At 53.0% G+C, this 15,987-nt stretch overlaps 1 protein-coding gene across 1 annotated transcript in view; it reads right to left on the bottom strand.

The window, feature by feature from the left end:
* The window catches only part of LOC147710591 (CDK5 regulatory subunit-associated protein 2-like), an 883,251-nt gene that overhangs the window by 477,004 nt on the left and 390,260 nt on the right, over positions 1 to 15,987 (bottom strand). Inside the window, exon 21 of the mRNA XM_086921269.1 lies at positions 40 to 215. Within this exon, the coding sequence (XP_086777395.1) occupies positions 40 to 215 (176 nt within the window). The remainder of the gene's footprint in view (positions 1 to 39; positions 216 to 15,987) is intronic.

Below are 15,987 nucleotides of genomic sequence, written 5' to 3'. Positions count from 1 at the left end.
ATTTGAAAAAGAAAAATGCATTTGCAGTTTACCACTAACCTTAGCTGAAGAGCACAATTTGCACTTTGATCTATTAGAGCGGCATGATTTTGAAGTAAGTCCAGTTCTTGTTTTTCGAAGATCTTCTCATCATTGTCATTTGAGGATGTAGGTTCTGTTTCTTCACTTAGAAGTCCATCTTTAGGCACAGCATTTAAATATGCAAAAGGAATAAACTGTAATAGGCAAGAAATGGTTAATAATAAACTGAAATGTATTTACTAAACGCACAAGTTACTACTTGTGTAACGATATATCTGTAAGAGACATTAGTTAGTGATAGATTCCTTACCTTAGAATATCCCCAGGCGTCAGACTGGATCCGGAAATTTTTGCGTAGCAATACCCCTGCGCGCTGGTAGGCGTCGTCTGCGGCTCCGCGTCCGTCGTCGGCGTCGTGAGCGCCGGGATGACGTCGTCGGAGTATATAGACGGCGCCCATGCGCGCTGACGTCAGTTCTGATAACACAGCTTTTCCGCGCCAGATACGCAGAGCCATGATAGAACTAACACTGGTGCCATGAAACTAGGGCCCTGAAAGGGGATGACCTTAACCCTAAATATCGGTTCGCAGAACGGGGAGGATGGGAGGGCGGTAAGGAATCTATCACTAACTAATGTCTCTTACAGATATATCGTTACACAAGTAGTAACTTGTGCATCTGAAAGAGACACGTTAGTGATAGATTCCTTACCTTAGAATAGATACCCCAGCAATACCAACCCCGGTGGTGGGTCTGCGAACCAATATCACACCAGAAAGTCCTGGAGGACGGAACGGCCAAAGAAGCCATCCCTCCGGACTTGACTGTCCAGGCAGTAGTGTCTTGCGAACGTGTGCAGCGAGGCCCACGTGGCTGCCTGACAGATGTCCTGCAGGGGGACACCGCGGCCCAGGGCAGTTGTCGTTGCCGTGGCCCGAGTGGAGTGAGCCCGCAATCCAGCCGGGGGCTCCTTCCTCGCCATGGAGTAGCATGCTTGGATGCACAAGATGATCCACCTAGAGATGGTCCTCTTGTGTACAGCCTTCCCCTTCTTCGCGCCCACGTAACCAACGAAGAGTTGGTCATCCACCCGGAATTGGCGAGTGCGGTCTAGGTAGTAGGAGAGCGCACGTTTTGGATCCAGACGGTGGAGCCTCTCCTCCTCTTTCGAGGGATGCGGAGGCGGAAAGAAGGTGGGCAAGGTGATGGACTGCCCGATGTGGAAGGCCGTGACAACCTTGGGCAGAAAGGAAGGTCGTGTACGCAACACCACCTTATCAGGATGAACAGACAGGAAAGGTGGAGAAGAAGACAGAGCCTGGAGCTCACTCACCCTCCTGGCAGAGGTGATGGCAACCAGGAAGGCCGTCTTTAGAGTAAGGAGACGAAGAGGGCAGTTATGAAGTGGCTCAAAAGGAGCACACATCAGATAGGTGAGAACAAGATTCAAGTCCCACTGGGGCATCACGAAGGGAACAGGAGGGAACATGTGCGTGATGCCCTTCAGAAATCTACTTACAATAGGGGACTTGAATAAAGAAGGCTGATCTGGTAGCCTCAAGAAGGCTGATAGAGCAGAAAGGTACCCTTTAAGAGTGCCCAGAGCAGAGCCCTGCTGGGCAAGGGAAAGAAGAAAGAGCAGCACTTCCGAAAGGGGTGCAGAGAGAGGATCCACAGCCTTTGCTGTGCACCATGCCACAAATCTGTTCCACCGGCAGGCGTATACCGACTTTGTGGAGGGACGCCTGGCTGCCAGAATGATATCTCAGACTTCGGGAGGCAAGTCAAATGGCCTCAACTGCCGCCGCTCAATCTCCAAGCTTGTAGGTGGAGACTGGACAGGTTCGGGTGCAGGACCGTCCCCTGCTGCTGCGACAGAAGGTCCTCCCGAAGAGGCAGACGAATCGGGGGATCGACTGACATGCTGAGTAGCTCGGGATACCAGTATCTTCGTGCCCAGTCCGGAGCCACAAGGATAACCTGGGCCCGGTCGCGCCTGATCTTCTTCAGCACTCTGGGCAGAAGTGGTATAGGCGGAAAGGCGTACAACAGACCGCAGGTCCACTCGCGACGAAAAGCGTCTCCGAGCGAGTGCCGCCTTGGAAATTCCAACGCGCAGAACTGCTGACATTGCGCGTTCTCTTCTGTGGCGAATAGATCTAACCAAGGCTCTCCCCACTGTCGAAAGAGACCTTGCGCCACGTCCGAGTTCAGACGCCATTCGTGATCCATCATGCACCGGCGGCTGAGTTCGTCCGCCCTGGCATTCAGAGAGCCTGCCAGGTGTTGAACCACCAGGGACACGCCCTGATGTTCCAGCCACTGCCAGAGGCGCAGAGCCTCCTGGCAGAGGGTCCACGAACCCCTGTTTGTTGCAGTACCACATGGCGGTGGTGTTGTCGGTGAACACTTGCACTACGCTCCCCCTGACAGAGGGGAGGAATGCCTTCAGTGCAAGACGAATCGCCCTCAGCTCCAGAAGGTTGATGTGGAGCCGGGACTCCGCCGGAGACCAGAGGCCTCTGATCTCCGCCTCTCCCATGTGGCCTCCCCAGCCCTGGAGGGACGCGTCCGTCACAACTACGTGCTCCGGCTGGGGTAGGGAGAGGGGTCTGCCACTGACCCAGTCGCGGTCCGTGAGCCACCACTGCAGTTGCTTCGCAGTGCCCTCTGAGATCAGGACATGATCGGACAGGTTGCCCTGATGCTGGGCCCACTGAAACTTCAGGTCCCACTGCAGAGCCCGCATCCGCCACCTGGCGTGACGCACCAGAAGGATGCAGGAGGCCATCAGCCCCAGAAGCCGCAGCGTCAACCTGACCGAGACCCGGGATAACGGCCTGAAGACAGGAATCAGAGCCTGAATATCCCGAACCCGCTGTTCGGGTGGGTAAACCCGAAACTGCGCCGAGTCGAGAACTGCTCCGATGAAGAGGAGCTTTTGAGAGGGACACAGGTGTGACTTCGGCACATTGATGGAGAACCCCAGCAAGTGCAGGAGGTCGGCCGTAGTCTGGAGGTGGCTGACGACTGTCTGGGGCGAGCCCGCCTTCAACAACCAGTCGTCGAGGTAGGGGAAGACTGATACCCCCTGCCTGCGCAGATGGGCTGCGACCACCGCCATCACCTTCGTGAACACCCGTGGGGCGCTGGCAAGGCCGAAGGGGAGCACAGTAAACTGAAAGTGCTCTTGGCCTACCATGAACCGTAGGTAACGCCGGTGGGCCGGCAGGACGGGGATGTGGAAATAGGCGTTCTGCAAGTCCAACGCTACCATCCAGTCTCCTGGGTCCAGGGCAGCCAGGACCTGAGCCAAAGTGAGCATCTTGAACTTCTCCGTCCGGAGGAAGCAGTTGACGTTCCGCAGATCCAAGATAGGGCGTAGGCCCCCTTTGCCCTTCTTGGGTACCAGAAAGTAGTGGGAGTAACAGCCACGTCCTACTTCTGGCCCAGGAACGCGCTCGATGGCCCTCTTGGCCAAGAGGGCCGAAACTTCCTCTTGCAGAAGTTGCAAGTGATCCCCCGACACACGGTGGCATTGAAGTGGCATGGATGGAGGGGAAGACTCGAAGGGGAGGGAGAAACCCCTTCGGACAATTTGCAGCACCCACCTGTCCGAAGTGACTGTATGCCAGTGGGAGAGGTGATGGCGAACCCTGCCTCCCACAGGCGTCACATGGGCCTGAAAACTCAGACTAGGAAGGTTTTGAGGCGGGGGCTGCAGAGGGAGGTGTGGACTGGCCTCGCCGCTGACCCCGACCACCGCCGCGGCGGTTCCCACGTCCGCCACCGCGCTGCTGGACATTTTGCGGCGTGTGGCTGGCGGTCCGTGGCGGGGCGCCCCTTCCGTGGCCACGAAAGGAGCGAAAGGCATCCGATTGCTGGCGTGGGGCCGTAAGGCCCAAGGACTTGGCCGTGGCCCTGGAGTCCTTGAAACGTTCCAGCGCATGGTCTGCCTTGTCGCCGAAGAGGCGACGGCCATCAAACGGCATGTCCAGGAGTGTGGCCTGGACATCGGCCGAGAAGTTGGCGGACCTCAACCAGGCGTGGCGTCGAACCGCCACCGTCGTTGCCATCGCCCTGCCCAGTGAGTCCGTGGTATCCAGCCCACACCGGATAGAAAAACGTGCCGCATCTCGGCCGTCCGCAAGGGTTTGGCTGAGTTTAGCCCTGACCTCCTCAGGGCATTGTGGCAGCACCTCCGCAACCGTGTCCCACAGAGTGTGGGTGTAGCGGCCCAAGAGACAGTTGGTATTTACTGACCGTAGCCCTAGGCTCACAGACGAGAAGACCTTCTTCCCGAACTGCTCATATCTCTTGGATTCCCTGTCGGGCGGGGCCGACGGGAATGCGGTCTGGGAGTTGGAGGCCTGGATGACCAGACTCTCGGGGGTGGGGTGGGTGGACAAAAAGCAAGGGTCGCCCGGTGCCGGGCGGTAGCGTCTGGCCACGTTCCTGTCCACAGGGGGGCCTGTGGCGGGCTTGGACCAAGTGCCCAGAAGAACGTCACACAAGGCCTCGTTGAACGGCAGGAGGGGCTCCGCGGAGCCGGACTGCTGTTTGAGGACCTCAGTGAGGAGATTAGTCCTCACGGCCGCGACGGGGAGCTGAAGGTTTAAGGCCTTAGCTGCCTTCGTCAACACTACACTGTAAGCAGAACCCGCCTCCGAAGCCACAGTCGGGGGCGACGTAAATCCAGTGTCTGGCGAGGTGTCAATACCACTGGCCTCCCCAAGCTCATATGTCCAGTCCTGATGTGACTGGCAATCTCGTGCCAGAGGGTCCTCGGACCCCTCCCATTGCTCCTCGTCACCCGGCTCCTGGAGACCAGGATTAACAGCCAGGGCCTCCTCGTGGAGATAGAACTCTCCGAAGGCCGACGGAATCGGCGCCCAGCGGCGCCCCTCCGACTCCTGAGGAGGACCGTAGGAAACATTGGGGGCGGCAACCACATCGGCTGCCGGGGACGACACCTGAAGGGACGGCGCCGGCGAGGTCGTAGGGTCGACCGGCGAGGTCCCAGATCCGGAGCCGGATCCAGCGAGGTCGTGCGGCGCCGGGACCGAAGTCGCCAGCGGCGCCGGGCCCGAAGTACCCGACGTCGTCGGGGCCGAAGCGCCCGACCCGGAAGGACCTCCAGACGGAGCCGATCGGCCCGAAGGCGCCACGGGAACCGACTGAGGAGGGAGGGCCCTCATGGCCATGAGGTACCTCTCGACCTCCTCCTGCGACGCGCCGTGCCCAGGGACCCGAAGGTGTGGGGCAGGCGGCGACGCTTGCGACTCCCGCGGAGCCGCGTGGGCGGTGTCGCCCGAGTCCCCGGTCGCATCGAGCGAGCGACGGGGCGGGTCGGAGGATCGATGGTGTCGCTCCGACCTCTCATGCCTCTTACCTGAGGACTTGGAACCAGACGATCGGTGTCCACTCCCGGAACGTCGATGACTCCGACCTCGCGACCTGTCCCTCGACCTCCCGTGGGACCGGGACCTGGAGCGGCGCGGGGCCGACTGCCTCAGCTCGAGACGCTTGCGGGACCGCTCCCGCCTAGCCTTCGACGTCAGGGCCCGGCAGTCGGAGCAGGTTCGATCGTCGTGGTCGAGGCCTAAGCACTTCAGGCACCGGCGATGGGGGTCCGTGACCGACATGAGTCGGCCGCACTTCGAGCAAGGCTTGAACCCGGGCATCCCTGGCACCGATAGTCGAGAATCGACTAAATAGAGGATCAAAAAGATCAAAAAAAATTTCAGTCAAAAAGTGACTGGGGGTAGAGCTTCTTCCGGATCTGCGCTAGCTGGCGCGGAAAAAAGAAGAACTGACGTCAGCGCGCATGGGCGCCGTCTATATACTCCGACGACGTCATCCCGGCGCTCACGACGCCGACGACGGACGCGGAGCCGCAGACGACGCCTACCAGCGCGCAGGGGTATTGCTACGCAAAAATTTCCGGATCCAGTCTGACGCCTGGGGATATTCTAAGGTAAGGAATCTATCACTAACGTGTCTCTTTCAGATACATCTAATCATCTCTTAAGAATGTATTCATCTAGGATTGACATACTACAACTTGGATCATCTTGGCCAATTCAACAGGTTGGCCTCAATTGTTCCACTTATATGGAAACAAAATTTGCATCATATGGATCACTGGTGAGTTGGGAGTATGCAAGCCGACAGTGGGGTAAATTTAGCAATCCACTGGTCTCATGACATACATGTTCTATTTTTTCCTATATCCAAGAAGTAATCTACGGAAACTACTTCTAAGCACCTCATCAATCCAGTCATCTATACTACAAAGGAGATTGTTTTGTAACCCTGGATTGATCACTTTTCAGTAGATTTTGCCTTTATTCTGATGCAGCAGAATGAAAACTACCATTTACCCCCAGCCCTTCTGTTTTCAGTTGTATTACTTCTCCAGCACTCACAAAAGAGCTACAATTCCGGTATTTTTTATTTTCACATTTAGCTTTGTAAACTCAGACCACAGATGTGTTCATTAACAAGACAGGAGAGACTGTAAACTGCATCTTGGTCTCTATCTAAGCCCTCACTCTTAAAAACAAACCTACTTAGTCCTCCAACAATTGGGGTCACTTCTACATGTGTTTAAGTGGTGAAATGCGACACCTGGTATCCTGAGTTGTGTGACTGGTGTTCTCCCAGAGGCCAAACCAAATGTAATATAAAGTGGAGACCCTTCTCTAAGCTAAGTTGTGTACTTGGGATTCCTCATATAATGTCCTCTAGCTTATTTGGGAGAGCTAATGGAATACACAATTTGTAGGTGTCGTAATTCCAATTATAAAGACATTATGGCCCTTAACAGGACAGCAGCAAAGTCCAGGTGGTCTTCCCTATGAAGTGAGCTAACTGGTGGATGCAAGGGCCATGCAGCCCAGCTGACCAGAACCAAACCTTAGACAACTGATTTGTTTTACAAGAGGGTTGATGACCTACAGGGAAAATTACAGATCTGCAATTGTGGGAAGCCTGCATTACTCATACCTACCCATAGCTTACCTGGTTTTGTGAGAGAATTTAGCACTATATTTCAAGCCCAAAGGAATAGGTTCCCTAACTCTTATCATAGAGCCCATTAGTTGTGGCCAGTCAAACTTATTCTGGAACCATCTAATCTATCTTTATGCCTCTTTTGATGTCAGAGACGGCACAGTTTTCAGACATAAGTTAACCCGTGATGCTAAATGCCAGCTCCACCATTTGCTAGTGGTAATCCAAGGGTTTAGGACAGGGCTCAGTGTCCTTAAGGGCCCCCACCACCCAAATCCGCCTCAAGGTATTAAAGAGATACAACTCCTTCAAAATACATTACTGACATTGCCCTGTATTCTGCGACAGATTCTGAAATCAGGAATGTCTACATTTTTCTATGATAAGGGTGGTCTTTGAGGACTATTTCTTGTTCTGTGCTTTCCTTTGTGAGAAATAACTGAAGCTGACTTTAGTGAAAATTATATTATAACAACAGCAAATAAATCTAATAGCTTTGTAAACATAATAAATGTTGCATCCTTCTGGCATGATTTTCAATAAAAGAATTTTTCAAAATATTTACTTTTCTTTTGAAATGTGTTCTGGAAATCTGCACCAAGGCAGTGATATCTTTGTTTATGAACATCAAAAGCAATTGTCTGATGAACAACAGGTTTGTTATTTGAGGCTGAGATTATAGGCAAACAAGAATTAAAAACGTTATATCCTTAATAGAACCGAAACTGTGTTACAGGTGAGGATCATGAATCAACAATTCATTATTTCTTATCCATCAGCATTCACAGCTAAACTTCAACCATCATGTATACAAACAAAACAACATAACCCAGAAGCACGACATTAGGTCATCAACAATACAAAGTGCCAATCACAAGACATAGTCCCAAATATAATCTCTCTCTCCACGTGTCAATCTCTCTATCCTTTGTGCTATCAGCTTTTGAAAAGGAGATTATTCAGACTAAATAATTTCAGTTTTTGTCAACACCTGCCTCATAAAGTGAATGACACCCATGTAGAAACCTCAAACAGCAAACTCAGTCATTAGCGGAAAACAAGAGATCTGTAAATATAAAAAAAATCCAACAAATCATCCAAATTTGAATCCCTACGACTCAACATTGTTCCTAGGATTGGGAGTATCAGATCATAGATAGGAGCTTGGAGGATTAATGCTCACCTCCATGTGCTTAATATATATATTTTTTTTATTAAGGTAGTTGGGGAAAATGTAATTCTACATCAGGACCAGAGGTGAGGATTATGCATGTTTGAAGTGTACTCACTATCAGAGAAGGCATGCCCATCACCAGCTTACAATTTCATGTCTGAAAAGTAGAGACTGTGGAACAGTCTGCTGTCTCTATAATGTTCTCCAGACTGCTGTCCAATAAAAAGGCCCTGGAAACCATGGCCTCTCTCTCTCTCAGAGTGGTCCCCATAGTGGGACACATCAACAACAGCATCGGCCAGCAGCTATCAAGCCCATTTGGCTACATTCAGAGAGGACACTGCTTTGGCGGGTAACCTATCTGAGATCAAGAGCAGTTGCATCCCCAATTGGCAGAGCTCTGCCTTCATAAATTCCGATGTCCACAACCATTGTGCTATACAAAGTTTTGGGAAATGTGTAAAGGCCAGATAAGACAGGGTCCAAGTTTTAGACATTGTTCATCTGGCATCGGTAAACATTACTGCATCTGGGGTAAATATTCTACCAGACAAATTCAACTTCCTGACCTACGCTCCCTTTTACAAGAGATGAAGAACAACAATGCAGCTAATTGTGCTTACAGCTCCTTACAAGACAGGAACTAATTCTGAGGCCAAGAAATAAACAAGTTCAGCATCAAATTGACATCCTAAAACTGTGAGTACTCAGGTCCAGATGCCTCAATAATCTGATCCCCAATAAAGTTTTGCAAAGGGCCTCAGCTTACCACACAAAGATTGTTCACAGATGAGTCACCTTGCATCAGATGGTGTCCCAGTGAAATCCCTATACAGTAAGTAATGGCTCTATATGCCAGGTCCACCATTGCCAAATCTTACCAAAAAAATCACAACATTGACGCACAAGTTACTTACCTTTGGTAACGATATATCTGTAAGAAACAGTAGTTAGTGTTCGATTCCTTACCTTAGAATATCCCCAGGCACCAGACTGGATCCGCAAAGTTTTCGTAGCATTACCCCTGCACGTCGGTAGGCGTCGTCTGCGGCTCCGCGTCAGTCGTCGGCGACGTGATCGCCAGGATGATGTCAGAGTGCTTAGACGCCGCCCTCGCGCGCTGACGTCAGTTCTGTACATAGCTTTCCGCGCCAGGAACGCTGAGCCATGATAGAAACCGACACTGGTGCCATGAAACTAGGGCACTGAAAGGGATGTCCTAGATATCAGTTCGCAGAACGGGGAGGATGGATGGGGCGGTAAGGAATCTAACACTGTTTCTTACAGATATATAGTTACCGAAGGTAAGTAATTTGAGCATCTGAAAGAAACAGGTTAGTGTTAGATTCCTTACCTTAGAATAGATACCCCAGCGATGGGTCTGCAAACCAAGATAACACCAGAAAGTCCAGGAGAACAGAACGGCTGAAAAAGCCATCTCTCCGGACTTGGCTGTCCAGGCAGTAATGCCTAGCAAACGTGTGCAGCGGGGCCCACTTAGCTGCCTGACAGATGTCCTGCAAGGGGACTCCCCAACCCAGGGCAGTAGTAGCCGCCGTGGCACGAGTGGAATGGGCGCGCAGCCCAACAGGAGGCTCTTTTATCGCCAAAGAGTAGCAAACCTTGATGCACAAGATGACCCACCGAGAGATGGTCCGCTTGTGCACCGCCCTTTGCTTCTTAGCGCCCACGTAACCAACAAAGAGCTGGTCATCCAAACCGGAACTGGCGTGTGCGATCCAGATAGAAGGAGAGCGCATGTTTTGGGTCAAGACGGTGAAGCCTCTCTTCCTCTTTCGAGGGATGCGGAAGCGGAAAGAAGGTCAGCAAGGTGATGGACTGCCCGATATGAAAGTCTGTGGCCACCTTGGGCAGGAAAGAAGGATGAGTCCTCAGAGCAACCTTGTCCGGATGGACAGAGAGGAAAGGAGGTTTAGAAGATAGAGCCTGGAGCTCACTCACTCTCCTGGCAGAGGTGATGGCAACCAGGAATGCAGTTTTAAGAGTCAAAAGACGAAGAGGACAGTTATGAAGTGGCTCAAAGGGGGCGCACATCAGATACTTTAGAACCAGATTCAAGTCCCACTGAGGCATCACGAAGGGAACAGGAGGAAACGTGTGTGATGCCTTTCAAGAATCTATTTACAACAGGGGACTTGAAAAGAGAAGGCTGATCAAGAAACCTTAAGAAGGCTGAAATGGTTGAGAGGTAGCCCTTGATAGTGCCCAGAGCACAGCCTTGCTGGGCAAGAGAAAGAAGGAAGAGGAGAACCTCTGAAAGGGGGCCTTTGCTGTGCACCATGCCACAAATTTGTTCCACCTGCAGCTACATTTTTTTGGAGGGACGCCTGGCTGCCAGAATCACATCACAGACTTTAGGAGGCAAGGCAAATGGCCTCAACTGCCACCGCTCAATCTCCATGCATGTAGGTGGGGACTGGACAGGTTCGGGTGGAGGACCGTCCCCTGCTGCTGCGACAGAAGGTCCTCCTGAAGAGGCAGACGAATCGGGGGATCAACTGACATGCTGAGTAGCTCGGGATACCAGGATCTTCGTGCCCAGTCCGGAGCCACAAGGATGACTTGGGCCCGGTCTCGCCTTATCTTCTTCAGCACTCTGGGCAGACGTGGTATAGGCGGAAAGGCGTACAACAGACCGCAGCTCCACTCGCGATGAAAAGCGTTGCCGAGCGAGTGACGCCTTGGAAATTCCAACTCGCAGAACTGATGACATTGCGCGTTCTCTTCTGTGGCGAATAGATCTAACCAAGGCTCTCCCCACTGCTGAAAGAGACCTTGTGCCAAGCCAGAGTTCAGATGCCATTCGTGATCCAGCGTGCACCGGCGGCTGAGTTCGTCCGCCCTGGCGTTCAGAGAACCTGCCAGGTGTTGAACCACCAGGGTGACGCCCTGGTGTTCCAGCCATTGCCAGAGGGGCAGACCATGCCTTGTTTGTTGCAGTACCACATGGCAGTGGTGCTGTCCGTGAACACCTGCACTATACTTCCCCGGACAGAGGGAAGGAATGCCTTCAGTGCAAGCCGGATCGCCCGCAGCTCCAGAAGGTTGATATGGAGCCAGGACTCCGCCAGAGACCAGAGGCCTCTGATCTCCCCCTCTCCCATGTGGACCCCCCCCCCCCATCCCAGGAGGGACACATATTTCACCACTACGTGCTCCGGTTGGGGTAGGGAGAGGGATCTGCCGCTGACCCAATCGCGGTTCGTGAGCCACCACTGCAACTGACTCGCAGTGCCCTCCGAGGTCAGGATGTGGTCGGACAGGTTGCCCTGATGGGTATGTAACTGTTACCACGCATCTTTTAGCACGAAATACTGTTACAACGAAACTATTACAACGCAGGACCCTTTACAACGAATACCTTTACAACGCATTACACTACAACGCAGATACTATTACAACGCATACCATTACAACGTAAGTATAGGTAAGTTTATCTTTTTTTTAAAACATTTATTAGGGGTATTGGGTTTGGGGTACAGGGGTATTTTTAGGTTTCAGGGTTGGGTTTGGGTTTTGGGGTACAGGGGTATTTTTAGGTTTCAGGGCTGGGTTTGGGTTTTGGGGTACAGGGGTATTTTTAGGTTTCAGGGTTGGGTTATGGGGTACAGGGGTATTTTTAGGTTTCAGGGCTGGGTTTGGGTTTTGGGGTATAGGGGTATTTTTAGGTTTCAGGGCTGGGTTTGGGTTTTGGGGTACAGGGGTATTTTTAGGTTTCAGGGCTGGGTTTGGGGTTTGGGGTACAGGGGTATTTTTAGGTTTCAGGGTTGGGTTTGGGTTTTGGGGTACAGGGGTATTTTTAGGTTTCAGGGTTGGGTTTGGGTTTTGGGGTACAGGGGTATTTTTAGGTTTCAGGGTTGGGTTTGGGTTTTTGGGTACAGGGGTATTTTTAGGTTTCAGGGTTGGGTTTGGGGGTACAGGGGTATTTTTAGGTTTCAGGGCTGGGTTTGGGTTTTGGGGTACAGGGGTATTTTTAGGTTTCAGGGTTGGGTTTGGGTTATGGGGTACAGGGGTATTTTTGGGGTTAAGGGCTGGGTTTGGGTTTTGGGGTACAGGGGTATTTTTTACATATATATTTACAATTTCTTTAATTACATTTAATTTAAATAATTAAATTATTTAAAAAAATTATTAATTACATTTTAAAAAATTATATACTTACCTATATGAACGTTGAAATGGTGTGCGTTGTAATAGTATCTGCGATGTAATGTCATGCGTTGTAAAGGTATGCGTTGTAAGGGATTTTGCGTTGTAAAAATTGCGTGCTAATGGTATGCGTGGTAATAGTATGCGTGCTAACAACATATATCCCCCTGATGCTGTGCCCACTGAAACTTTAGGTCCCACTGCAGAGCTCGCATCCATCACCTGGCGTGATGCACCAGAAGGATGCTGGAGGCCATCACCCACAGGAGCCGCAGCGTCAACCTGAACAAAACTCGGGATAAAGGCTGAAAGATCGGAATCAGAGCTTAAATATCCTGAACCCGCTGTTCGGGGGGGAAAAATCTGAAACTGCACCGAGTCCAAACCCGCTTCAATGAAGAGGAGCTTCTGAGAGGGGCACAGGTGTGACTTTGGCACGTTGATGGAGAACCCCAGCGAGTGCAGGAGGTCGGCCGCAGTCTGGAGGTGGGAGACGACTGTCTGGGGCGAGCCCGCCTTCAACAACCAGTCGTCGAGATAGGGAAAGACTGAAACCCCTAATCTGCACAGATGAGCTGCGACCACCGCCATCACTTTCGTGAACACCCAAGGGGCAATGGTAAGGCCGAAGGGGAGCACGGTAAACAAAGTGCTTGTGGCCTACCGTGAACCGCAGGTAGCCCCAGTGGGCTGGCAGGACAAGATGTGGAAATACGCGTCCTGCAAGTCCAATGCTGCCATCCAGTCTCCTGGGTCCAGGGCAGCTAGGACCTGAGCCAAAGTCAGCATCTTGAACTTCTCCTACCGGAGGATGCCGTTGACGCTCCGTAGGGCCAAGATAGGGCGTGGACCTCCTTTGCCCTTCTTGGGTACCAGAAAGTAGTGGGAATAGCACCCACGTCCTACTTCTGGCCCAGGGACGCGCTCAATGGCCCCATTGCCCAAGAGTGCTAAGCCTTCCTCCTGCAGAAGTTGCAAGTGATCCCCCGACACGCGGTGGTACTGCAGTGGCATGGGTGGAGGGGTCGCCTCGAAGGGGAGGGAGGAGCCCCTTCGGAAGATTTGCAGCGCCCACCTGTCTGACGTGATGGTGGAGGTGGTGATGGCAAACCCTGCCCACAACTGGTGTCGAATGGGCCTGAAATGCCGGACTAGGAAGGCTTAGGGGCAGATGCTGCGGGAGCGGGTGTGGACTGACCTTGCCGTTGTCCCCCGGCACTGCCGCAGCGGTAACCACGTCCGCGACCGCGTTGAGACTAGTTCTGCGGTCTGGCTGGCTGGACGTGTGGGGGTGCCCCTTCCCTGGCCACGAAAGGGGCGAAAAATTGAAGTTTGCTGGCGTTGGCCTAGGCCCAAGGACTTGGGCATAGCCCTGGAGTTCTTAAAACGTTCCAGCGCACTATCCGCTTTGTCGCCAAAAAAGTGACGCCCATCAAAGGGCATGTCAATGAGCGGGGCCTGGACATCCCCCGAAAAGTTGGCGGACCTCAGCCAGGCATGGCGGGGAACCGCCACTGAGGTTGCAATCGCTCTACCCAGCGAGTCTGTGGTGTCAAGTCCACACCTGATCGAGTACTGTGCTGTATCCCGCCCCTCCGCCAAGCTTGGGCGAGCAGTGTTCGGGGCTCCTCCGGACACTGTGGCAGCACTTCTGCAAACGTATCCCACAGAGAGTGGGTGTAACGGCCCAAAAGGCAAGCGGTTTTGACAAACCGCCGCCCCAAACTCAGAGGAGAACAGTTTCTTCCCAAACTGATCATACCTTTTGGATTACCGATCCGGTGGAGCAGTCGAGAATGCGGTCTGGGACGTAGAGGCCTGGATTACCAGACTCTCGGGTGGGGTGGGTGGACAGAAAGCAGGGGTCGCCCGGAGCCAGTCAGCGGCGTCGGGCCACATTTCGATCCACAGGGAGGACTGAGGAGAGCTTGGACCAGGTATCCATCAGAACGTCGGAGAGGGCTTCATTAAACGGCAGTAGAAGCTCTGAGGCACTTGCCTGGGGTTTGAGCACCTCAGTGAGGATGTTAGTCCTCACAGCTGCCACAGGAAGCTCAAGAGCCAAGGCCTTGGCCGCCCTGTTTAACACCAAGCTGTAAGCAGGCCCCTCCTACAAAGCCACGGAGGGTGGAGAGACGAATCCAGTGTCGGGCGAAGTGTCCAGACCACTGGCCTCACCCAGCTCATTTGCCCAGTCCTGGTTCAACTGGCACTGCTGTGCCAGAGGGTCCTCAGACCCCTCCCAGTCCTCATCATCCATCTCCTGATAAACAGGCAAAAATGATGGAGCCGGATCGTAGGTGAAGGCTTCACCCATCGACGTCAAGTGGCGCCGGTCCGACGCCAGACGTCGTCGTCGTCCGAGGACGGCGCCGGGAGCGACACCTTTGGGGCCGGCGCCAGCGGAGGAGTCTTTAGGTCGACTGGAGACGTCCCGGATCCAGGCCTGGATTCTGCGGGGCCCTGCGGCGTCGGGACCGGAGGCGCAGGGCCGAAGCACCCGACGGCGCCGGTAGGGCTCCCAGTCGGACCCGCGAGCCCCAAGGCGCCTCAGCAGGTTCAGATGGAGGGAAGTGCGACCTCATGGCAGGGAGGAGAGCACTTATCTCATCCGCTGTCCGTGCAGCCCAGGGACTGGCAGATATGGAGCTGGACGCGGCGCCTGTGGCGGAGCCACGCGGGCAGTGTCGCCCGAACCACCGGCCGCGTCGCGCGAGCGTCGGGGGGGAGTCGGAAAAACAATGACGCCTCTTCTATTTCTTTTTTGAGTGCCCCGACTGCACGAGCTCGAGCAGCCTAAGGGACTGCTCCTGTCTAGCCTTCGAGGTCAAGGCCCGACTTGTCATCATGGTCGGCCCGGGGCAATAAAGGCACCGACGGTGGGGGTCTGTCACCGACATCAGGCGGTGACAGTCCTCGCAAGGTGTAAAACCAGGCATCCCTATCAGCACCGCGAGTCAAGAGTTGACGCAAAAAGTGAACAAAAGAGATCACAAAAGTTAATAAAAAATTGACTACAGTACTGCTCCTCCCGGATCTGCGCTTGCTAGCGCGGAAAAAAGAAGAACTGACATCAGCGCGCGAGGGCGGCGTCCAAGTACTCCGACGACATCATCCCGGCGATCACGACGCCGACGACTGACGCGGAGCCGCAGACGACACCTACCGCTCGCAGGGGTACTGCTACGCAAAACTTTCCGGATCCAGTCTGACGCCTGGGAATATTCTAAGGTAAGTAATCTAACACTAACCGGTTTCTTTCAGATAACCACAGCCCCCATGGGATCAAAACACTGATACAGATACCAACTTATACCACAGTCTCCAGGTAGATCTTTATCTTTTTGTGCTGTCCATCCAGAATTGTTGGATAAAAATTGCAGTGCGTTCTGAAAGTCACAGAATCGACCACCTGCAATGTAATTTGTCATGCCACTAGGCGCAGGTAACCATCCAAAAGTAGCCAGTGTGACTATTCAACACAGTCTGTGAGAATGGACGGAGATTGGGGAAGGATTGGATATTCCCAGGACAATTCTATCAAACCTGGAAACCAGTCAACAGGATCACATCTATTTCCTATCTCTTCACCGGATCCATCACTCT

Source organism: Lissotriton vulgaris, chromosome 5, assembly GCF_964263255.1.
Source record: "Lissotriton vulgaris chromosome 5, aLisVul1.2, whole genome shotgun sequence".
Taxonomy (NCBI): domain Eukaryota; kingdom Metazoa; phylum Chordata; class Amphibia; order Caudata; family Salamandridae; genus Lissotriton; species Lissotriton vulgaris.
This window is presented reverse-complemented; position numbering and strand designations above follow the sequence as displayed.